The following is a 25,162-nucleotide window of genomic DNA, read 5'->3' on the forward strand; positions in this document are numbered from 1 at the left end:
CTGGTCATACTTATTTTCTTCCAAGTAGTCATTATATCAATGATTCAGGAATTGAGTCTTCAAATATCATTTATTTGGCTTTTCGGACCTTGAGAGAACAATCTTTCTGATGTCAGTTCCCACTTTTAGTGACAGCCCCACTCCCACCCCCAACCCCTGCCCCAGGACTCCCATCAGGTTCTTATCTTTCTGTGAGTAAAATGGGAAGGACAGGATCACTAGGAGCACGGGCAGAGTGTTCACCCATTTCTTTCTCTCCAGGGCTGCTGAATCAGTCATGGCAGCCACAAGGAAGCAGAATTCACATAGAAAACCCAGACTAACCACAAGAATACTCCATGCAGCCAAGGAACATTCTGCACAGGCCATAATTAGCTCTGGTATACCCTGGAACCTCATAATTTTGAGGTTTAGAGGCCAGTTCCAGTGAATGCATTACAAATGGAGATTGTGTTCTGGAAATACACCTGGCCTTCTCTAACTATTTAATGCATCTTCTCTTCTCCTTAGACCCTAAGTGGGGCACTTTTCTCTAATCATGTGTAAGCCATAAGGCCACAGAAAAGTGTTCTTCATAATCACAAATAGCTACAATAATGTCACGTGAGCAGGTGACACAGAAGTTGCTCTGAAGCAGCACAAGGTTCCCTTTTGAAATTGCTTTCACATATTGTGCTATAATATACTGAAGAACCTAAACAGTGGTAGTTTTTGGTCATTTGAGGTTTTACACAATTTTTAGAAGAAGTAAAACATCTCTCAGTATCAAGCCCAGTAAACTAGTTAAAAATAAAGCTGAGTTTTGGGACAGAATCTAACTGTGGCATGAAAAAGATGGTACTCATTTTATCCTGTGGCTTTAAAAACAGTTCCAAAAGGAGTTTAAGATACCATTTGAACAACTGTGGTATCATTTGGAAAAAAGGAATAAACATCCCTGGGTGATTACTTTGAAGGACAGCACTCACATAGGCATGGGAATTTGGGTTTATTAAGAACTGCCATTTTAATGTTTCTGCTGCTCTGCTCCATACGAATTAATTTTTATGTTTTTTAGCTTGTGGTTTCAGTCTAAGATGACAAATATGATGAATAAAATTTTTATCAACCATTTGACTAAGACATTACCAGGCATGTCTGACTTTATAGCATTTCATAAAATGTGCAAGGCAGCTATACTCAACACAGCAAGAATTTGGATAAATGTCCTCTCTAGTTCCCAACTTTTGCCCAGAATTTGATCACATAAGAATTTAATTAGATAAATGATACAACGCGTTGCTAATCATTTAATGTAAAAGCACAAAGGGCATTTCTAGAATATGCAATTTTCTTTCTGAAATAAATAACAAACCCGAGATTTTAAATTCCAACATTATGGCCCTCTAGTTATATGGCTCATGTATACTGAGGCTGCAATTTTAAACAGGTTAGGAGTCCCCTGAGAACTTGGAAAACTAAAAAATAAAATTGCCAGCTGCTGGTTAAATTATAAAATCCCAACAGAAAAGGTTGGCTTTTCAGGAGAGCAACAGTTGACATGGAACTAACAGAATGTATAATTGTATCCAAACAAAGAATGTCAGAATGCTTTGGTGGATCAACAGGATTGGGGAAAAGAGGTTATTCATCAGTTAAAACACCCAAACCTGAGAGGCAGAGGCTAACCTTGGCATTGCCCATCCAAGCACTGACCAGGAGAATGGGGGCTGCAGCACAGACTGTGGGACAGGTTTATCTCTGCTGTGGTCAGATCATCTCAGCCTCAGACCATTAAACATTCAAGTTGTTCAAATAACTCCTTTTATCTAAATCCATAATAAATAAGGAATGAATGATCAGAAGTCTCCAGTGTCTTTTTGTATCCTCAGTGATTACAATTAGCATTATGGAATTAAAAATTCATTCTGATATAACAATTTAAAATATTATACGTACACCTGAGAGATGAATCTGTTCTAAATGCACCTACTGGATGTGTTTCTAGGACTGAAACACTAAACTATTACTACCATCTACGGCTGAACAAATACCAAGTGAAAGCAGCTCAAGGCCTGGGGGAGTTGAAGATTCACAGGGGAGCAACTCACATGGGGCAAAATGATATAAGCTGAATTGAAAAGTAAGGGAAGGCAAGAGGAGGGTTAGTAGAGGGAAAAGGAGAGATTTTATGAGGTCAAAGAACAGGTGTTACAGGTGTAACTGAGTAATTCAGACTCTAATTCCTTTCCAACAGTTTGGACCCTACAGAAATGTGTGAGAAAACATAGGAACAACTATTTGTACAGCCTTCTCCAAATTCAATTAATTCAGTAGGAACCCAGCTAATTTACTTAAAGACTGAAGTTTGACAAATTAAAGGCCAAGGTGTTTGAAGCCTGGGAATAGATTCACTGCCCTCAAAAACATCTCTTAATGTGAAGTGAGTAGATAAATCGAATGCCCTTTATCAGTCATTTCCTATTAAATTAGTAAAGAAGGAATAAGTAATGCCATCACCTGTGTAGGTTATAACCTCCAGAATGGTAATTATCTAAATAAGAACCTCAGTAAACACTGAAAGGAAAAAAGACCTCAGCAAATTTCAAAGTAGTGCTTGGTATAGATCTGAGAGATCTTATCACAGATCCACATGACAAAAAGTAGTCTTTTAGAAGATTTTTATTTCATTTCACTGTGATCATATGTGGTATATCTAAATCATGGGAGGAGACTGGATATAATAATGGCCTCTCAAGCAGGAAGAATGCAATCCCTTTTCCAATAACTCAATCTACCGTTTAATTATCATATAAAGCAACAAAAATAATTTACTTGGGGAGTGGCTTACAGTTATATAGCAAGATTCTTCTAGGAATATTTTTTTCCTAAAATGTTCTAGGTTCCATATTAACGTATTAAATATTTTCGAATGTGCTGGAAAGGTACCAGCAATGAGTGGCTCAAAAGCATATGTCTTGCCTTTCAGTATAGCTTTGGTCCACTTTCCTAAGTCAATTCTGCAAACAAGTGGTAATAGAAAAAATAGACGATGGGTTTTGCTCAACCTGTTTCAAAGAAAATCACATTCGTTTGGACTTGGTTCAAGAGATTCAGTCAAAGCAAAAGCTTTCTGGTGATAACACTCTTCTGGAATAAGATCATCAACACATACACACACGATCTTTAAGCTTCTAAAGCAGGATGAAGCCTCTCACGATTAGGAGCCTGACTACTCTGTAAAAAGCTAGAAATAACTAAAACTACCATTATCTTTATAAATAGAAGACGCACTTACCTATCTAAGCTGGCTAAAGTGCAATCTTTATTTCTAGGAGAATAAAATGCTCACAGGTACTCTAAATTTCTCTGATTCCATTAACTACTTCCCAGTGTTTTAAAGGTTTTGTCATTTCAGATTTTAATAGGTCTAATGCTATGAATCTCAGTTTATTTTTCTGGAAACTTGCATATTTATATACTTCAGTTTAAAAAACTTCATTATTAGAAATGTTATTTTTTTTCCAACAGCATTGTCCTGTTATAAAAGTATTAATAAAATGATTTTCTGGGAATTCAATTTGTCTATCAAGTATATCCTATGTGCAAAGTGCTTCTGTAAGCACTGTGAAGCACGCTGGGGTGCTGAATGATCTCCACTTTTCATACTTAATTCCTGTTTTAAAACAAGATAAAGTATGAGTAATCAATGTAAAATGCTTTATATTTTATAAAACTCTACAAAAATAAAAGGAATTAGTCTTTTTGTTAAATATGGATCCATACAGATATATAAATGAACAACTATAATATCTTAATTGATTGGAAGAGATAAGATTGTTAATATGGCCATTCCTCTCAATGCAATTTAAATCAAAATCTCAGCAGGCTTTTTTGAAGAAACTGCCAAGTTAATTCTAAAATTTTTATAAAAGTACAAAAGATATAGAATAAAATATATTTAGAAGAAATTACATAAATTCAACCCTTACTATATAGCTAAAGTAATCAAGGCACCCTGGTATTGGTGTAAAGATAAAGAGATTAAAGACACAATAGACACAACCAAGGCACCAAGTCAATTCAATGGAAAAATCAGTCTTTCCAACAAATGGTGCTGAAATAACTGAATCTCCCGATGGACAAAGTAAATCTCAACCTGCACCTCGTGATACATACAAGAATTAATTTAAGAAGGATCATAAACCTAAATGTAAAAACAGAAATATGAGATTTTTAGAGGAAAAAAGAAGACAATATATTTGTGACATTGGGCCAGGCAAAGACCTTTCAGGACATTAGAAACACTGACTCTAAAAGAAAAATATCGATAAAATGCACTTCATCAAAATCAGTAAGTTCTACATCAAAAGACACCATTAAGAAATGAGTATCAAGCCACAGACTAGGAAAAATATTTGCAATACGTATCTGGCAAAGTACTCATATTCAGGATATATACAGAACCAGTACAAATCAGCTTTAAAATACCCAAACAACAGTAACAAAAAGTAATATTTGCAAAAGATTGGACACTTCACAAAAGATACATGAATGTCAAGAAACTCATCTGTCCTCAAATCCTTAGTCATTGAGAAACACAAATTAAAAATACAGTGAGATACCATTTCATATCAACTAGAATAGCTACAATCAAAAGACTAATACAGTTGACCATTGAACAACAGGGGTTTAAACTGTGGGTCAGTTTTACGTGGAGGGTTAGTGACCCTAACCCCTTCATCGTTCATCAATTGTAGAACAAATTTTGGTGATGATATGGGAACAATTGGACTCCTCATAAATAGCTGCTGGGAGAGGAAAATGAAACAATCACTCTGGAGATCTGTTGAATAGGTTTTCATCAAGTAAACATATATGTATCTATGATTCAGCAATTACATTCTTAGGTATTCATCCAAGAGAAATGAAATCATATGTCTATGGAAAAAAAACCTTCCGTAAGATTTTTCAGATTACCCTTATGCATAATAGCTAAAAACAGGAAACAACCCAATTGTCCATCAACTAGAGAATAAACAAATTGTGCTATATTTATATGAAATACTATTCAAGAATAAAAAGGAATGCACTCATGATATGTGCAATAACAAGGATAAATAAACTCATCATGTTGAGTGAGTGATGTCAGACTAAAATTCTCTCTCTCTTCCCCCATACTAACAATGGTATGAAGTCCAAAAACAGACAAAGTTAATCTATGGTGACAGACATTTTAAAAAACAGATGTTGGAGAGAGGAGGGGTAAGGATGGAATTTGGCTGGATATAGCATGGGAGAATTTTCTAGGACTATGGAAATATTCTATATCGTGTTTTAGTTAGTGATTAAATGGGCACATACAATTTTGAAAATTCATTGAACTAGACACTTAAGATTGTTATGGTGTTTTGTATATCAAAAAATTTATAGTACCATTTTGTTATTACAAATATATCAGCAATTTTCATAAACCTAAAAAACCAACAATGACCATTCCAACATAAGACTAATAACCTAAATTGGAAGTCACAAATACTCTGGTTACACAAGAGTTTTCTGTATGTTGTTCCATAGCAGCAGTTTGAGTAACACCCTACAATAACAAACTTATATAGATACATAACAAAATGAACTTAACTTAGGATATATATAAGCCAACTTCCCAAATGAGCAGTAATGTCAAAAGAACTAATTTTTAACTATAAACATGTATTAGTAGGTTTCCTGGAGTGGTTTCCACTTAATTTTTGGACTATCAGTTTTAAAAGCACATATCAGTAATATCTTTTTGCCTTACTACACACCTTGATTACTACTCCAACAAAAGAAACAACAGTGTTTAAGTTCCTGGAGTGCAACCAAAGTATTCATCAATTCATTTTACTTTAATTTCCTTTTGTAGGAGTCAGGGAACCAGTGAACCATCTGAATAAGCTCTAAATTGTTAAACTGTATCTTCCTCATAGTCAGTGTTTTCCTACAATTTCTAGAATCAAAAAAAAAAAAAGGTTGATCCAAGATACACTGTTCTGGAGTGATTACATTCCTCATATTGCCAAATGACCTAAATATTAAGTTTTCTATAATACAGTTACTTTTTAAAATGCATACTTTCAGACTGATATACTGACATAAAAGAGCCCAAGAAGTCACTGTTAAACTTTGCATGCTTCAGCGGGCTCTGATTCTAGGCTTTGCTCCTAATAATTGCTTTCACAAACAATTGATCCTGGAAGAGTTCTTTATGCCTCTTATTATCCCAAAGTCAATTGACTTATTAATTTATAACAGATTCCCAATTAAAGTTAAACCAGCAACCTGAAACCAACAATCCTAGATTGGTTTACTGTGCAGCTGCTATCAGTAATAACATTTTAAATATTTCAGGGTACTCGAATTATGGGGAACACAAAACTAAAAAAATAATCTCTTTAAAATAATCAAGAAATGTTAATTCAAATTGATCTATACCGCTTCCCCAAGAACATACAGAAATTATTTTTAGCAGTAATTTTGCTTATATTTTTGTTTTCCTATTTGTAAAGTTGACTTCTGAATACATTTTATTTTTAAAGCAATCACCAGGTGAACTCTATTACTAACTAAAGAGGTCTTCATTTATTAAGGTATTAAGGCATTTATTCTTCCAATTTAATACTTTCCTTTACAATAAAGTATTAAATTTTTACATATATATAGTATACATTTATATTTACTGGGGGGAAATCTCAATAATGTGATTGAACTTTGGTAATAGAATCTAAGCTAATTCTTGTATTGAAAAGTATCAAGAAATTGCTAATTCAAAAATAAGTTATGGTTTATGATCCATATATAATTTTGAAATTGAGCTTTTTAGAAACAAAATAAAGCATGTTTTTCTGGAAACAATTCTATAACACTAGCTAAAATATTTTAAATGGTGTCACTGCTACTATTTTTAAGGAAATTTGTATTAATTTTGTGGACTGGCATTGGGACAAGAAGAAGTTGAAGGTTTGGGTAGCAGGAACACAGCAAGAATGTAGCAGGAACATAGCAGGAGAGAAGATGACCCTGATTCCTTTGGAGGTGGCAATTTTGTCAGGAGGGTGAGAGGATGATTTAATGTTTTAATTCTCTGCATTTGCATGAACAAAACAATTTTCTAAGCCAGCCACTCTAGATCTCAACCTAGGGTTGAAAAAGGCAGGTGAAATCAGGGACATTTGGGGATACCAGATATAAATACGCCCATTTTCACATGTAGGAGCTGTCTGATCACCACAAGTTCTCATAATGCAGTGACTACCTACATATCAGATTTGTCATCATTTCTAGTGTGTTTATGTTCCTTTTCCAAACAACTGTAATGAAAACTTTTAATGGCATCTGGATATGTTCAGTTAAACATACATGAACAAATGAAGGGAGTATCATATAAAATATCAGGAATCATCACAACTTCTAATACTAGCTTACTCTATAAAGGAATAGAAAACAAAGCAAGAATTTGAAGCTACCACCAAACCAAACAATTTATAGGACAGTTTTCAGGTTCCAAAATCATTCCCAGTATATTGCTTCATTTTCATTTTGATCACTATAATAAGCCTAAAAGACAAATAGTGTAGAGGCTATTATCTCTATTTTTGCCAAATAAAGAAACCAAGAGATTAGAGTTTGCTCAAAGTCACAAGGCAAGTACTTGGTAGAGCCACGAATAAGTTTTTTGAGACCTAAACTAGTCCACACTGCTACAGCAGATGAAGTTATACAAACCTGTATCTACATGAGATTATGTATAAAAACAATAGTAGGATTCTGGTCCCATGATTTTCACTCCTTGATGTTATACACATTAAATATGTTATGTTACATGGCAAAAAGGACTTTGTAAATGCAATTAAGATTACTAATTAGCTGACCTCAAAACAGGTAAATAATCCTGAATCTGTGTATTACCACTGCCCCTTCATGGAGACTCTCTTATAATACTCAAAATAATGTTTTTAACTGTGACTTGACTTGGAAATAGTCCATGTATAATATATTTTCTTGATAAATCTCAATGATTTTAACCATGTAAATCTCATGTGGAATCCTGCTTGCTTTGGCCACGAGCTGATTTTAGTCATAAATGTTACTTTGAAAATAAGTACAAACTGACCTAGTAGTCTTATACCCTAAAATCATTAATGTCTATTTCTTAATTCACCTGAACAAACTGAGTCATTCTGTAGGAAACCATATAGTTCTACATTAATTCTTAAAACATGTTTGTATATCTATTTCTTGTATTTAATTTAAAAGTATTCCCTGAATGGAAAGTTTTTGTTGTTGTTTTTCTGGCATTTTTTTCCCCCAAAGAGGGGACAGTATAAAAGTCAATTATTTAAAATGCAAACAGAATTATTTTATTTTAAAATCTTTAGCCCAACATGAACTTAATTTTTACCCATTTAGATACATAAGAGATAACAGTTTTCTGAATACTAAGTACTGACCACAAAGACCACCAGTCATGAATAAGCAGATTAAAAAATCTTCATGCTGTAAACTTCCCTATATACCATATTCACAGTTGAGGCCTCTAAAGCAAAATGTGAAATGAAAATAACCTAAAGTATTTTAGAAGTTTCTATTATAGCTTATAAATCAGGACACAACTCACAGTCAATATTCAGAGTAGAGAGTAAGTGCACCTAAGTGGAAAGAATATAAAGGAAGCAAAGACCTCCTGTTGAGTTAGGAGACATTGAAGGCTATTCTACTGCAGATGATACTACAGATTGTTTATGTCCCCTCAGAATCCACATGTTGAAACCTCATCCCCAATATGATGGTATTTGGAAGTAGGGTCTTTGGGTGGTGATTAGGTCATGAGGGTGGAGGCCTCATGAGTACTGTTAGTGCCCTTACAAAAAAAGCCTCAGAGAGCTCCCTTGCCATGTTGACCACCTAAGGTCACAGTGAAAACTGGCCACCTATGACTCAGGAAGTAGGCTCTTACCAGACGCAGAATCTGCTGGCACATTGATCTTGGACTTTCTAGCCTCTAGTACTGTAGAAACAAATTTCTGTCTTTTATAATCCACCTAGTCTATGGTATTTTTGTTATAGCAGCCCTAATGGATGAGACAGTTAAATACCCCCCGAAATACAAATAAAGCCAGAAACATAACCAAGATTCATTTAGCATAAATTCAAGAATTGCTAGACTTTGTTGATCAGCCAATTTGTCAGATCCATCCAGGTTCCCATCCCCTCCTTATACCATTCTCCTCGGGAATGTGTCCCAAGGTAACTGCCCCCTTTACAGTAATAGCCACAACCACAATTAAGAAAATAATAATAGATAATGTTTATTGAGGTTTATATTGTGCCAAGATCTATAAGCACATTACATGGATTATATCTTTTAATCATTACAACAGCCCTATTAGATTCCTACTGCTTTATCCATAGTCTACAAGCTAGACAAACTGCAGAAGGCTTCAGAGCTACTGACTGTTTGGTCCAGGATCCAACTCCCAGTCTATCTGATTCCATTCTCTTAACAACACATTATATTAATATACCTGTAAGTTATATCTCAGTTAAAAGACTGAAGTCGTCTTGATAAATATTGCACCAAAAAGTAAAATAATAATTAAATGAGAAAAAAAATTGATTGGATAAAAATCAATTTTATCCAATCAAAAAAATGAATGGATAAACTCCATTCTTTTACCAGTTAATTTTTTATCATAATGTGTGCCAAGCATTATGCTATGGCACTGGAAAGACTACAGCGTCATCATCATCATTATCATCATATCCATCACAGGACAAAAGTATTGTTCTAAGCATTTAACCTGTATTAAATCCTCACAATAATCCTAGGAGTCAGGCTATATTATTACTATCCCCATTTTCTATATTTATTTATTTTTGAAAACTAAGGTTAGTCATCTATTGAAACTGAAAACTCTTGACTCCTGAGCCTGGGAGCTTTATCTTGTTTTATGTTTCCTTTTCCACTTTGTGGTTATCACACTGTATATAGATTACTGTAATATGTTTCATTTTGCATAAACATGTAACTCTTCACAAACATTTTAATGCTATATATAATGTGAAAAATTAGAAAATATTCTAATGTATTATGTGATACATACTTTATTTTCTAACAGTTTTTTTTAAGTAGTGTTGGAACATACCCAACTATTTGGTTGGAGAAACAAAGGGTGATTCTTGTGAACTTAATTATGATACCAAAAGCAGAATTCATAAAGGAAAATATGGATTATTTTACAAAATAAATTTGTTTTACCTTTTGCATATTAAACATAATAAATATAATATAAAGATAAATGAAACTTGAGACAACATACTTGCAACATGTAAGTCACTTCCTTAATGTTTTTGAATAGTTAGGCTTGACATAAGCACCCTACATAAAAATGAAATCCACTCCTGAAATCCTTACCCTCTCCTTTTAACCTGCAAGACTATTTCCTTAGTTTATTCTCTGTTCCACTTCATTAGAATGTAAGCTCTATGTGAGCAAGAATTTCTGTCTGTTTTGTTCACCGTCTGTAATTGCAACACCCAGAACAGTTCTTGGCATCCATCTCTACTTAATAAAATGTTGTTGAATAAATTATAAAACTAGGTGGTATGATCTACTTTATGGTTAAAAACATTACTTTGAGATATTTATTTATTGAAACAAGTCTCTAAATATAGACACCAAAGTGTTACCATTACAACTTTTCTTCAATGAGTATATACTTCAGGTTAAAAAATAATTAAAACTAAAACAAGGATGAGGAAGTAACTGTCCCTCAAAAAAAAAAAAAAAAGCCAAGGTTTCTTTCTTATCACATAAGAAAGAGCAAAGCATTAGACTTTACCATTTTTATTCTACATAATCCTTTGCCGTTGTATTCCTTTTTTAGAAAGACAGGTCATCTTCAGAGCTTTTAGACTAGAAGTTGAAATCACACAATTACTGGGGTCACAAGCATACAAATTGTTTTAGAACCACCTAGGCATTTAAGAAAGGTAGAAGTCTAGTTGCCCAAAGGGAAATAAAAAGCAGTTTGCAGTGACATAAAGACGGTCATTACACAAACAACTCTAAACAGAGCTGTTTCGGAGGCTCTTGGCTCCTGGGCAGACACAGTGCCCAGGTGCTGTCTTTTCCCCTCTGCCAAGTACATCTGGGTTCAGCAGGTGTGACTGCGTGGTGGGAGGAGGGAAAGAAGTCATGGTTGGAGGAAAGTTATCACTGGTGGTGCTCATGGGAGTGATCACCAAGGCACTGAGACAATTAGCAGATCAAAGGGCTACCTGTAGCTCCTCCACCTGACAATGAAAAACCACCAAGTGCTTTGATTTTGTTGCATATACATTTCTTGTCAACTCCTGATAATAAAATGATAGTCTGAAGCTTACTGTCTATCTTGCATATACAATTACAACTATTTTATTGTAATTTGATAATTTAAAGTAAAACCCGAATCTTGATTTTAAAGTGTTTATACATTAGACAGAGATGAAAACAAGTTGGTAATTTATTTAGTCAGCTCTTAGAGTTTGCCTCTACTTAAGTATTTATTGCTTTCTAAAAGTGTATCACTTGTGCCATAAATCACACGTCAATGCATCAGTGCAAGTAGATAAGAATTTATTAAATTAGTTAATGGGTCTATTAAAGGAACATATTTTTTGTTTTAACCAGAGAAAGATTTATACACCAGCAGAGTTGTTTTCATTCATGTTTTTCACTCCTTCATGCATGCAAAAACTCAGCCAACAAATATTGAATGCCTACTGTGTACAAGGCATCATGTTTGGAGCTGGGTATATCCATTAGGGAATAAAACAGATGTTCTTCCAGCCCCCATGGAGCTTGCAAGAATACATTACAAACAAAAGAGAAAATAAGATAATAAGCAAGTGATTATATAAATGTGATTTTCGAAAAATGCGTAATTTCAAAAAAGAACAGTAATAGAAGCTAGTGACAGGGGTATATTGTTTGTATCTATGTGTATGTTGATGCCTCAGTACTTGGAGAAGGTGATCACAAAGATTCTCTGAGGTTTTGCAGTTTAAGCTGAGGAATGATCTGGGAGCAGAAAATGGCAACATATAGAAGGAGATAGCTATAAATAAATAAAGAAATAGGAAAAATACAGAAATAGAGACAGATGATGGTTTCAAGAAGGTAGTGAATACTTCAAAGGCCCCAAAAGAAATAAATATGCAAAAAAGGTAAGGATAAGAATTTGTACATTGTATTGTTATTTAGCTGATATGTACATGATATTAAAATAGCAATAAGTAGCAGAATAACAATTTACAGTGAAGAAATCAGGTTATTCTGAGATTCTGTGGGCAGAGAATACATCATACAGCAGTAATGGTCATCATTCTGAATGCAGAATGAAGAAAAATATAAAGTAAAACTCCAGTGAAGGCTAATGTAAAACAAAATCATGAAATAAAAATGACATAGATAAGTATTACTTGGAAAAAGGTGGTCTGATAGAAAAAATTAACCAGCAAATCAATAGATTAAAAATTAAGATTGTATTTGCAAAATTAAAAAGTACAGACTAATGTGTGTGGTGTTATTTTAGGGAAGCACGTCCATGGAATTCCCTGTTGAGGTTTTGGCAAGCCTGTTGCATAAATATGTAGGCTACTTGGATAGATTCCAAATGACACAACTAAAATGATGAAAGGAATGGCTTACAAGGACAGATTAAAGGAAAAATATGTACAACTTTAGCATCTCAGAAACTAAAGAAGAAACATTATGGTTTACAAATATTTGAAACATGTAAATTGAGGAAAAAGAATTCTTTGTGTACAAGGTTGCATAATTACGAGCATATTAAAAAGGAAAAAAAAACACCAAAACTTCCCCTAGTGATAATGTTGTTTTCCAGTAAGAACCATTTGGACAAATAATCCAAGATGGGCAAGGATTAAGGCCACCAAGCAGATATAGACATTCCCGGTAACCTAAACTCTGCAGACCTCAAAATACATAGAGGCCTATCTGAATAGGACAAAGTAGGACATCTTCCCATTACCCAGCTATGCTTTAAATTTAGAAGGGATCTTTCCTCGGATTTAAGGCTTTTCTCTGCAATTGTGCTAAAGTGAAAAGAGTCCTGGACTTGGGTCTACAAAACCTAGTTTTGAGTGTTTATCACTGGGAATAGAATTATTCTATCTATGGCTTCATCTGTCAATGGGGTTAATAATAATCCACTAGGTTTTTGTGAGGTTTAAAAGAGCTGTTGCATATGAAAACATATTTTATGTGCTTGAAAGCATAGCTCTTAGTGAATATATCAATTATCATAATGAGCTCAATGTGTCAAAAGGTGTAGGATGAAGACTGTCAAAGTGCATGATGCCTGGGACTAGGCTATTACATCTGTCTTCCTGCTCTAGAGAAAATCAGCTCTCCTCTGAGTTACTGTCTACCCTGCAGCTCTCTTAATTGGTTACCGTTTTCTCTCCCATAACTTATAGAGATGTGGCAGGAGTCCCTCTTGTTCCTCAGTGCAACTTCCTGAACATTCTCTCCTTCCGCTCAAAAAAAAAAAAAAACAGCAAAAAAACCCTACCCAGTTTTAATTTCATGCCATAGATCTCTATTCCCCAATACTACCCCCCTATTATAGTTATTTCTTCATCTCTGTACCTCTCTCACTCCTTAAAGACTCCTTAAAGTTCCTGGTTCACTATCATTCGCTCCAACATTTCTCTTGGTATAATTTTTTGGGGAATTTCAATACCCACATAAATATTTTTTCCATGTGTTTTGACTCATCTCTTTCAATGATCTTGTCTTCTACCCTCCTTCAACCATAACTTACTCCCAAATTTATAATTATCAGTATCTGTAATTATAGTCTAATTACCGCAATGCCCCCATCACCTTACTCCTCATACCATCACTTTCTTTCTTGCTCATTCCCTTTTGGACCCACAACTCAACCTTTCAAATTCACCAGGTTTCCAGTGGATCCTATTACTTCTTGACAGAACTCCAGTTTTCTCATGGCCAATGAGGGGAAAGGGACGTTGGAAATTACCTTAGTTTGAGATTTAAAGAAGCAAAAATAATGAAAGCACGTGGGCTGAAAAATTCACAAATGGTTGAATACATCTTGAAATGGATAACCACAAAGACCAGGTTGGTAAAGAAGAGAGATAAGAAGAACTGAAAATTAGAGCAATGACAAGAGTGGGTTTACTGGGAATGAAGGGCAAGGAGAGGTAGAAAGACAGAAAATTCTGGCAAGAAATGGGAAGTCTGAGAAATTTAAAGTACTAGTAAATGAGCAAATCATGCGATGAGAAAGTCTAATGAACAGCATTGCCAGTAGGTACCTAAGAATGGAGCTGGGAATCATTTGTGTTGGGAACTTCCAGGAAATTTAACATCAGAATATTAAAAGGGTCACAAGTTTTTAAGGGAACAAATAATAGAGAAGAAACAAGGTTCTGAAGCCTTTGAGGAAGTTCAGGATGTTGTGATGGCTAGTAATTGGCTCCAGAGAGGAAAGGAGATGTTATAGGCTGATGGCAGGAAAGTGTGAATGTTGTACTAAGAGGCAGTTAGAATAGTTTCCAAAAAAGCAAGTAGTACACCAACTCCTTCTTCTCATCTTGTGGGTCTAAGAACTGAGAAAAAATCACCAACTATAACTACCTAAAGCAAAGTGGTATAGCAGAAAAGAGTAAAAGATAAGCTGGAATCACAGTCAATTTCAAACTCTGTCACTGGTTGCTTGAATTATAGGACATGTTGAATTATAATTGACGTGACTTTTTCAAATCTCAGGTTCCTTATCTGTTAAATGAGATTAAGAATGCCTTTTCTGCTTATGTTTCCTAGAATAGACATGGGAAATGCTGAAGAAATTTTAACTATTGTTTTTATTATTATTATTTTAGGGGAATAAATATAATAAAGCATGTAGAGGTCCATTTCAACTATAAAACACCATACAGATGTACAGAAGAAGATATTAACAAGGTGACCTCATATGATGGAATTTTCATTATTTTGTAAAATACTTAATGTTAATCCAATTCTAGTTTTAAAAAATAAATATCTTGGTTAAATAACTCTTAAAAGAAACCAGAAGATATAATTTTCTAGCTGATATGGTTTGAGACCATTTGGTGCTTTTGTTTGGCTCAAATTTCTTAATGGGGTTACACAGAAAAAAAATTAAATGAGGATGGAATGTAAAGCAAATAAAATACCTTCATTAAACTAGCAGAAATAAAAACCTAGTTAACCTTTACAATCACTATGTCCTACATTATGTATCTGTTAACCTTTAAAATCACTTTTTCCTACATAACGTATCTGAAAATTATAAAGTATGCTCTTACATATCATACTGAATAACAATGAAGCAATGGAATCCTAGAAAACCAAAATAAATTATAAAAATCATGTTGAAATAAAATTGAATGGCAAGGTTTTGAATCACTTCCCGAGTACTCCTCTTCTTTTTCCTGTCTTCACTATTCATACTAGTGATGCATTTTTCTGAAAGACACATTAACTCTTTCTGACCAAACAGAGCATACTCCACTCTTTATTTCTGAATGTGAAAAGAAAAGATGTATTGACACTTTACCAAATTAAATTTGAAAATTTTAAAAATTTTGTCCCAAGAAAATAAATATAATTTACCCCTTCCAAAATATCTACCTGTTAAATAGAAATTGGATATGATGTGTGTGTTTTACAAATAAGAAAATCATTTAACAAAATATGTCCATGACATACAGGACGTGTCACTCACTGAAATACAGCATAGTTCAGTAGTTAAGAGAGCAGGCTCTAGATTTAAACTGGATCCTATTTCTAACAAGCTACTTAGTAGATTATTTATTTGGGAGATTACTTAACCTCTCTGTATCTCTTTTCTCATTCATATGTAAATAATAATAGTACCTGCCTCATAGAATCATAGTGAGAATCAAAGATGGTACTTAGAACAGGGGAACACATAACATGCACTAAATAAATACTATACTTACTAACTATACTTAAGAAAGACATCCGAATGAATGCTCCTTGTTAAGTTATCTAGCAAGATGCTTAAATAGACATGGTGGCACTCCCCAAATAAAGAGAAGAAAGGAAAAAACAAACTGAAGTCTGAAAAATTATTGTTTCTAGATCAAAATTAAAGTTAGCTGGAAATGTTAGAACCTTGTATCTAGCAAGGAAATTGATCACTCAGAGGTAGTTTTTCTTTTAACTGAAGATGCACAGCAAACACAGCACTTCTTGTCATGCCTGCATGTTAATATTATGTGTTTAGCAATGTTCTTGCAGGAGTATTGAGAAATATTTTCAAAGTAGTTCACTCTATAACATATATTGTAAAAAAAAAAAAGTTAATATAACAAAGCGAGAAACAAAGCTTTTACATTTCCTGGGACTACTTTGGACTTATCTTTTATAACATACTGCTGTTTAAAATATGTGGGTATCTCTCACAGAACACTGACGGGGTGGGGGCGGGGAGTGGATAGCTCCATTCATTTGGATATATATTGAGTGTTTCGGTTTTGTTGTTGCTGTTGCATAGTTGTGTTGTTTATTTTGCCTTGCACTGCTCTAAGCCCTGGCTCTGTAGGAAGTACAACATATGACACAAGAATTTATAACTAAATATGAAAGCATTTTGAATGGTAATTTGCATTTTGTTTGCCTATAGACAATTTCAAAATGGTGTTGACAATACAAAAGTTAAACTATAGAAAGAAAAAAGATGAATAAACAAACAGGAAAAAGTGTGTGGATAAAATTAGAGTTCAATTAGCATTTGGAGCCAAACTTGTGAGGGGAGAAGGGTATCGGAGATGTGAGCAAAGATAAGACTGATGCCTATAATTGGGAGACTGCTCTATGCTACTGGGAGGGATTCACCAATTTATTTCAAATAAGAATATTCTCCAATGTTCCCACTTGACTGTCCCAGTCTTTTCTGCCCAAGGGTCATGAGCCCGTTTGACCTGGGCTGTCTTCATATGATCTCCAGTAGCAGTAAAATGTAAATGGTCATCCTGACCTTAGTACAAGAAGAGACTTAAAAGGAATATTGTGTATTCCCAAAATAAATGTCTTCATCAAATACCAAGCATAAAAAAGAATGCATGGTGTCCTAACCCATTCAGAGACCGCTTTCAATCATGCACAAAATCATTTAACAAAAAGAGATTAAAACCTTGGCCTTTCCGTCTGTGGGCTGTTATTACTATATTAAATTAGTTTTAAAGAGACTGATCAGTTTGATACAGACCTGTTTTAGAAAACAGAAAAAAGTAAAGCTTAGATCTAGAGTCAATTTTCTTTCTCCATAGTAACAATCACATTCAAAAGTGCTTTAGTACTCAAAAAGCCTTCACTTAAATTCTTGAACTTAAATCCTCCATTCTACTTCATGCACTATTAAATCTTCTGTTGAACAAATCCTACCCAGCTTCTATCAGCATAATAATGCATATTTTAAAACAAAATAGTAGTACCTTTTCTTCTAAAATATTTCCAAATAATTGCAGGGCATCTTATCTGCATTCTGAGATCTATTTCTTTTCTACAAAATTGAGTCCTCTGTTTTGTAATTTGTACCTTCATTTATTACTTTAGGAGGAAAATCAATAAAAAATGTATAACAACATATTATCTGAAATGATGGGAAAATAAAGTTTCAAACAAGCACATTCTTCAGATATGTCTCTTTCACCTTTAAACAGGTTTTTCAAGCTTAAACATTTCGGACAAAATCTCTTCAATAATGCACATATTTCACTGCCTTTGTATCCCCCAAATGTTGAACATATTGCAGTGAGTCTTTGTCTAGGATGCAAGATCAATACTGGTATCAAATACAAGCATATTCTCTCACAGGGTAACGCCTTTTGGCCTTTAAACATAGCCTCTCTCCCACCCCAAATAAATGTTTTTTTCTAGTTTTTTACACTGTAAGGTAGCTCTGCTTTTACATATACTTTTTCAATCTCCTCTTTGTCTAACAGCTGCCAGGTTTTATTGCTCTGATTAAGTCTGACCTATTACCTCATATGTCTTTAATTTTTTGAATTCAGTTTATAGAGAGCCCAGGAGCTTAAAAGAGAGAAATAGAAGAGAAATAGACTTTTCTCATATGATTTAAGGCCGAAATGCATTATCTATTTTAGGTGGTCAGGAGTTTTTGATGTTTTCTCCTAGGTTCTCAGCTCTGTGCTACAGGCAAAGCAAGATACTTCTCTACAAGTGGGGTGGGTATAAGTTATTGCCCAGTTGATAGCTTTAGGCAGGATACTGTGATCATACCAAGGTGTAAAATCCTGAGTTGCTCCATAATTCAGATCCTAATTTATTTCTGTTTATGTTTTAAACCTCAGGATTTAGTAGTAGAGGCTTTAGATTGTCATTTTTTTTTCCTCACAAGAAAGCAAATTGCAAATGCCACAGTGTTTTGGAGATTTGCAACCTTTTAATAATGATGACAGAATTTTATAGTGGATGCTGTGCCCTAGTTGCTATCCAGCAAGGAAATGTTGGGAGGGGGGTTATTTAAGGAGGACTCTGACACAGAAAGGATACCACTGGAGACAGACTGCTTGACATGATATCAGTGACTTTATAAAAAACAGAGAGAACGTGTAGAAATGGTGTAACGGTGAATCTGTAACACTGTTTTAAGGGCTATATCAGCAGACGCTAGAACTAACTTTTGAGGAATGGCTCTCAGTTAAGGATCAATTAGAAACAAATAATGTCAAGTCACTGAAAGCTGTTGAAACACAATAGGCACGTATATAAGGAATAATAACTGGCTTAAATGGGTAATGACAAAACTTTATCATGTCATTTAGTCTCTTTTGGCCAGTGACTTAAGTTAGAAACTTACAAGTTTTAGGAACCATACACTTTACCACTGTGACAGAAAAGGATAAGCTGTAATCTCTTCCAGTACTTTAGATCTATACATGTAAATAGTTGAATATACATCCATGTAAATCAATATAACAAGTACTTACTTCTATGTATAAAATTTACAGCTGGTATGGAGAGTAAGCTTAAAAGTATGCCAAACATTTCAGTAATAACTGTTTTACTACAAGCTCCTCATAGCTCTATGTGCATTTCCTTGGAAGTTACTCAGGAACCCCCTGAGAAATAATGGCTCAACCTAGACATATAGTTATTTGTGTGTGGCAGTTAGAGCAACTCTGCTTCCAAGTTAAAATCCTGTGGTACAAGCAGCACGTCCTTAAAACTCACCCTCCCTCTCTTTCTCAGGGGAGCACTGAAAACTTTAATAATATTAGTTTCACAGAGAGTAGAAAGTCACTTTATGTGGATTTGCAGATTAACATTTACTACTTTACTTCCCCCGCCCACCACCCAACATCTTTCCTTTAAAAGATCTCCATTGATTATCCTGACACCTGCTGGCAAGGGCATAGTCGATGATCCTAGTCTACTTTTCCCTTCAACAATTCCCCCAAAGCAAAGACTGTTTAGAGGTATTTTCAGTAACAATTAAGTGGTAATTCATTCAGTTTAAGTATTTATAGTACTTCATTTTTAGCATTATCACACAACCATGAGAAAATTTTCAATAATCCATTTCACGTAGCCAACAACTTAAGTCTTATATATAACTACATGTTTGCTTTGATTAACCAAAAGATATTGTAATCATTATATGGGCTGTGATTTAAAAAACAAAAACAAAAACATGCTAGACATCTTCCTTAAAAGACAGGTAAGAATTAAGTAATAGGAATGGCTTGGCTTTGGTTTTCTACTATTTTTTTTTTCATCATAATAACATCAGTTTGCAAACTACTTAGGAAATAAACTCAAACTCATATAAACTCATAGGAGTAAACTGATTAGCCTGAGAGAAGCCATACCATTAATTACATATTTGCAAAATTTGCTGTTTGTTTCTCAGTACCCAAGTGTTCTGATTTACTCTGATTTGAACTGAGTTCTGAAACCCACACTGTTTTTCGTGGGTTTATTTGGCAAGGAATATAATGAACCTACTACATCATAAATGATACTCAAATCTATTGGTGCCTGCAAGTATGTTCAGTAAACAACAAATATCAGAATTACTTTCTTAGGCTTTAGGAAACTCTCAGATCAGGCGGGTTTTCAAAACTGTACACAAATGATAACATATACAGGCCATCCCATTATTCAAAACCCTTCAAAAGATGAAAAGTTTTAAAAATAAATTACCTAATTAAAATTTTTATCTTAATATCAGTGAAATTAAGAGTGTGGACTACTAATTTAGAGTCTAAAAACTGTCAAACTTATACTTTGTAATGGTTTTGAGCAACCAAGCTTTTTTAGTCTAGTCATGTATATGGTATCCTCATTTTGTGAGAAGGAAAAATCATATGTATCTAACAAGAAAGGAAAATTTTATGAAAATATTTATTAAAAATACCCTACACCCTGAATACATGTTTTATATAAACACTGATCTTAAGATATTTGAGAAAAATACAAGAGAGTTTTAATTTAGAGAAGAGTTCAGAAGTAAAATACATTTGCCTGGTTTTGAAGATCTCTGTAAATTCAAGACTGCAGAGGGGATAACAGACCATTTCAATTTTTGTAACCCTTAATTTGTATTATTATAATTGTTTTCCCCAAACAATATAAATTTAAAACAAAAATACATTTCAATTCTAAGAAAATATTTCAAAAATAATTAGAAAAAACTTTTTTAGGACCAGAGGGGAAAAAATGTGTTTTGTATCATAACAGTGGTCAGGGCTTTCTTTGCATTAGTGTCAAACTGTACCAGCAGGATATTTTATCTTCAATTACTTATTATTTTTAATTCAGTATTTCCAAATTATTTTTTTAATGTTTCACCTGGAATCTGCAGCTGGCATTGATTTTTAAAGTATAAAATTAATGATCATGTAAATCAAGTAATGAAGACACTAATGTGTAATAATTTTTTTAAAGTACGGCAACCTGTTATTTCAGCATCAATACTGCTATACTAATCATAGAAGCATGGGTGTTTTTACCTCGAGTGAGACTGTTCAGGTACTAACTGATCCCCATGTAGAATTAACTAAAAATCGCCATTGATTAAAAAAGGAAATGTGAATGCCAATGATTCATAGTATTTAGGACATGTCTAGACATTTTTAAACAGTGCCATTTGCTTAAAAGACTTCAGACACAAACTGCAAGCACAGGGACAGATTGCATAAGATGTCACGTGCTTGCTGCAACTGTATGCATGTAATTGGATTTTTTAGAGCAACCCATAACAATGAATAATTTAAGAGTTAATGAAATATTCAATCTGACTGATCCACTGGTTTAATTTTAAAATAAAAACGACTAAGAAAAGGAATTACATGTCCTTATCAAATCCCAGTCATTAATATGCGTAAATTGCAACCCACACGGGGAAACACCAATTTATAAAACGTATACATTAGACAAATGATATCTGGGGAGGTGGGGTGGGAGAGGTGCAAGGTAAATTCTCATCGTTAACACTGGCCTCAGTAAGTTTGCTCAAAGTTTAATTGTTTGGAGATGTCACGCAAGCTGTACTCTGCCTTTCTGCAGAGCTGAGGGAGAATAAATTAGAAAGGTGCAAGTTTAACAAAAAGAGCTCGTGGAAAATGGTCCATTTCTTTCCTATCCCTCTCCTCACAGGCCGTCTGGACAAAAAGAGAAATCTACGGAAGAATGTGGAGTACACACTGCCCAGCATTGTCTAGGAGACGGAAAGAGAGCCCAGGCAACACACCAAGAGTAAGCTGTGTCCTGGGCGTGTATATCTTTGGACAGCAGAGCTTCCGGCTGCAGCGAGACGGGACTCACCGCGCCCCAGGGCTCCAGCAACCAGACCTAGGGAGGCTAGCGCGGCACACAGGTTAGATATACTTTCTCCTCCTCCACCTGCGCCGCCCTCCGCCTAGGTGCCAGGACTGATGATGGAGGCGATGGTGTCAAGGAGTAGGTGCCTGTGAGTGGGTGAGTGTGTGTTTTCGGTTTGGGGTGGGAACGGAGGCGGGGAAAGGAGGAGGGGAGGGGAATGCCTGCCGTTCTCCCCCTCCTTTCCTGCTGAGGGATCAAAGTGCAGAAGGAATCCAGACGGGAAATGAAAGAAAGGAGAAATATCGGTAGTGGAAGCACTGTCTTTTTCGTATAGCTGGGGCAGTCCGCAGTGCAACTACAGAGCCATTACCGTTCCTTAACCTTCAGTGGAGTGGCTGGCTGCCTGTCTGATAACTGGAAGGGCACATAGTAAACGCGGGCGAGGCACACACCTACTCGCAGGGGGAAATAGCCACATTCTGGGGGGGGGGGAGGGAGGGAGGCCGAGGAAAGGTGCGGCCTGGATAGCTACTGATAGGGCACCGAGGGCATCTGGCCAGGAACACCCGGCTTCTTAGGCAAATAGTAGCCCAAGAGTTCACAATTTTCCTGTGAAACAAATAGACGGATGGGTGCGTGGATGAATGGTGTAGAATATTCATTCAGCGTCTAATCTCAAATGGATTTGAGTCAATGCATTTTTTAATCCAGCCACATTTTTTAAGAGGCACAGCATTTTAAACCCTGTAGTGCACTCAGCTCTCCACTTGAAGCAGCCTGCGGAGGGTTTCATTACCTATTGAACGCATAGAAGGAGCCGCCTGTATATGTGGGCGCAGAAGGGGCTCGGGTCCGCCTCGAGCAACCTACCCAGAGTCCCTGCAGCTCCCCCTGCCCTTTCCAGGCGCCAACTTCAACGCCAACGCGAGCTTAGATGGAACCAAGACCAAGGCTTGTATTGACAGGCCATCCTTCCCAGGGACCTGGAAGCCAACTATGCAACTCAGCAGGAGACTCTTCAAAGTCCTGTGTTTTTGGGTTGTTTTTTTTTTTTTAACAGACTGGTTTATTTCATGCAATTCATGAAAACCACCGCCAGACCACCTCTTACAACTTTTCCGCTCTTGGGCGGGGGCGCCAGGGTTGTCTCGCAACGCAAGATTCCCTATTACCAAGAGTTAGGCTCCTACCAGGAGGGTATGCTGAGCAAAGCTTGAGGCCCTTTGGGCTACAGGAAGGGCGGGTTCCTGGGGTTTTTCTGCTACTGGTGCTGCGCCTCCAGGATGGGGAGATGGGAGAAAGCCAAACTGACTTATCAGACCCGTCTCCACTGCACCCACCGCACCCACCTCCCAAACTCCCAGCACCGGGTTCGGATTTGCAAACTGCTTGGCGTGGGCTGGGCACCAGAGCACAGCACCCTGGAGGCGGACAGCCCTAAGGCACTCTTCCCCTTTCCACTCCTCCACTCCCGGGGCACGCTCGCTTCCCTCGCTCCCCAGCGAAAGCCCCGTCTGGAGCCGGGAGCCGGCATCACCCACACTGCCCAGGGAGGGTTCGCGTGGCTACCCGGGGGCCAAGTAAGCCGTGGAAGATCTGTTTTCCCTCCCGCCTCCCCTGCATCCCCGTCCTTCTTCGATCTCATCTAGGTACCCCGCACCCTATTCCCGGCTCAGCCCCGCATACTCCTCTCTGACTTTGCGAGCACTTTTCCTGGGCACGCAGGGCAGGGCGCAGCCTCCTCGGTGCCGCCCACGGCGCTCGCCACCCCGGGAGCGCCCGGGGGACCTCCTCCAGCCCCCTGCGCAGCGTTTCCCAGGGGACTCTCTGCCTGTCCCGCAACCGGGGCCGTCGCCTCACCTTTGCAGAACTGAGGGACACCAAGGCTGAGCCCAACCAGGAGCCAAGCAGCCACCGAGCGCTTCATGATCCGTCTCTCGGACGTGACCCCGCTGGTCAGGGGTCCTAGTGGAGGGTAGTGTCGCTGAGGCTGCACCGCAGGGCAGCGGCAGACCCCGCCCCGACAGAGGATTCAAGAAGATGTCTTTTTCCTGCAGCGTCTCCTTAAACAAATTCTTGGAGAGAGCAAGAAAGAGTGGCGACCAAAGAGAGGAATCTTTCTTCCCCTTTTGCCTGCGCTCCGGGGCGCTGGGAGGTGGGCGAGCTCCGGGGAGTCGCCAGCGGGCTCAGCCTCCTCTGCGGGTGGGTCCCAGACGAGGCGCGGTGGGCGGGGCCGGGCGCGGGCGGCGGCTCGGGGTCACCCGCGCTGGCGGACCCGCAGACTGTGTGCTCTGCTCGCGCCGCCGCGGCCGGCTGCGGGGCTTCTGACTTAAGAGAACAATGAAGCGTGAGCAGGCGGGGAGCGAGGGAGCGAGCCGAGAGCGCACTGTGTACAAACAGAGGCGGCGTGCGTGTGAGCTTGAGCCTCGCAGGCTCCCGCCCGCCCCGCGCGCCCCTCCTTCCTATTCCCTCCAGCAGCCTCCCCCTTTTTCTCCCCCCACCCCACTACCCCCCAGAGGTGGCTCCTTCTGCTGGAAGAGAAAAGGGAGACAACTGCAGCCACACCCTGGCACCTGCCACCACCTCTGAAGTTCCTACAGTGCCTATACCTTCTGCACACACGCCAGAGACTCCGGGGTTAAGGGAAGCAACACTTGGTGTGTGAGATTTTCTTGGTTTCCAGCACTGACTTTATAATTAACCACGTTAAGGAATCCCCTGAAGTCCCGTTCTCTGCATAGCCAGAAAAAGAAGTTAAGAGATTTTGAAAAGTGGCTCTTGGGGCACAAAGCTGCCCGAGAGACAGAACGCTGCAAAGTGAATTGTCCCGGATTCCAGGAAATGCAACCTGGTCAGCAGCCAGCCTCTAATCAGCTAAGACAGGGCTGCTCTGCTGCTGTTCTGGCTGCACTTTGGTTGGCTCTAGGGCTGGGGAGAGAGCCCTGTGGGCTCCTCTGGCCACCGGGGCAAAAAGGTGAAGGCACAGGGAAAGCCAGTGGGAGGCATACATCTCCTCAAGGAGGACATCTGTTTCAGATGAGAAGTAGCGGGGCGAGTTTGGGGACCATGCAAGAAAATAAAAGGCAAAGACAGATTCTTGAAGCATCACCATGGTAGATCAAATTTCGCTGCTACCCACCAAAAGCAATATAAATTGACTGGCTTTTGCAGTCAAAGTGGCTGAACCAAACTACAGCCCATGGCTTACAATAGTGTTTTCTCCTCTGTTTTCCATTTAAAATATTTGCTTAGGGTACGTGGATTCAGCTCTGGCAG

At 37.2% G+C, this 25,162-nt stretch overlaps 1 protein-coding gene across 3 annotated transcripts in view; it reads right to left on the reverse strand.

The window, feature by feature from the left end:
- The window catches only part of EDIL3 (EGF like and discoidin domains 3), a 424,408-nt gene extending 400,086 nt beyond the window's left edge, over positions 1–24,322 (reverse strand). The window contains exon 1 of one of the 3 annotated variants that reach the window (XM_089909096.1): positions 23,747–24,322. In XM_089909096.1, coding sequence (XP_089765222.1) covers positions 23,747–23,813 — 67 coding nt within the window. In that variant the 5' untranslated portion in view covers positions 23,814–24,322. The remainder of the gene's footprint in view (positions 1–23,746) is intronic. The other 2 variants (XM_089909098.1, XM_089909097.1) reach the window with 2 other exon arrangements.
- Between the last annotated feature and the right edge of the window lie 840 nt (positions 24,323–25,162).

The sequence above is a fragment of the Delphinapterus leucas genome, chromosome 3 (assembly GCF_059928025.1).
Source record: "Delphinapterus leucas isolate spDelLeu-1000000601 "Yukka" chromosome 3, BTC_Dleu_Yukka2, whole genome shotgun sequence".
Classification (NCBI taxonomy): Eukaryota; Metazoa; Chordata; class Mammalia; order Artiodactyla; family Monodontidae; genus Delphinapterus; species Delphinapterus leucas.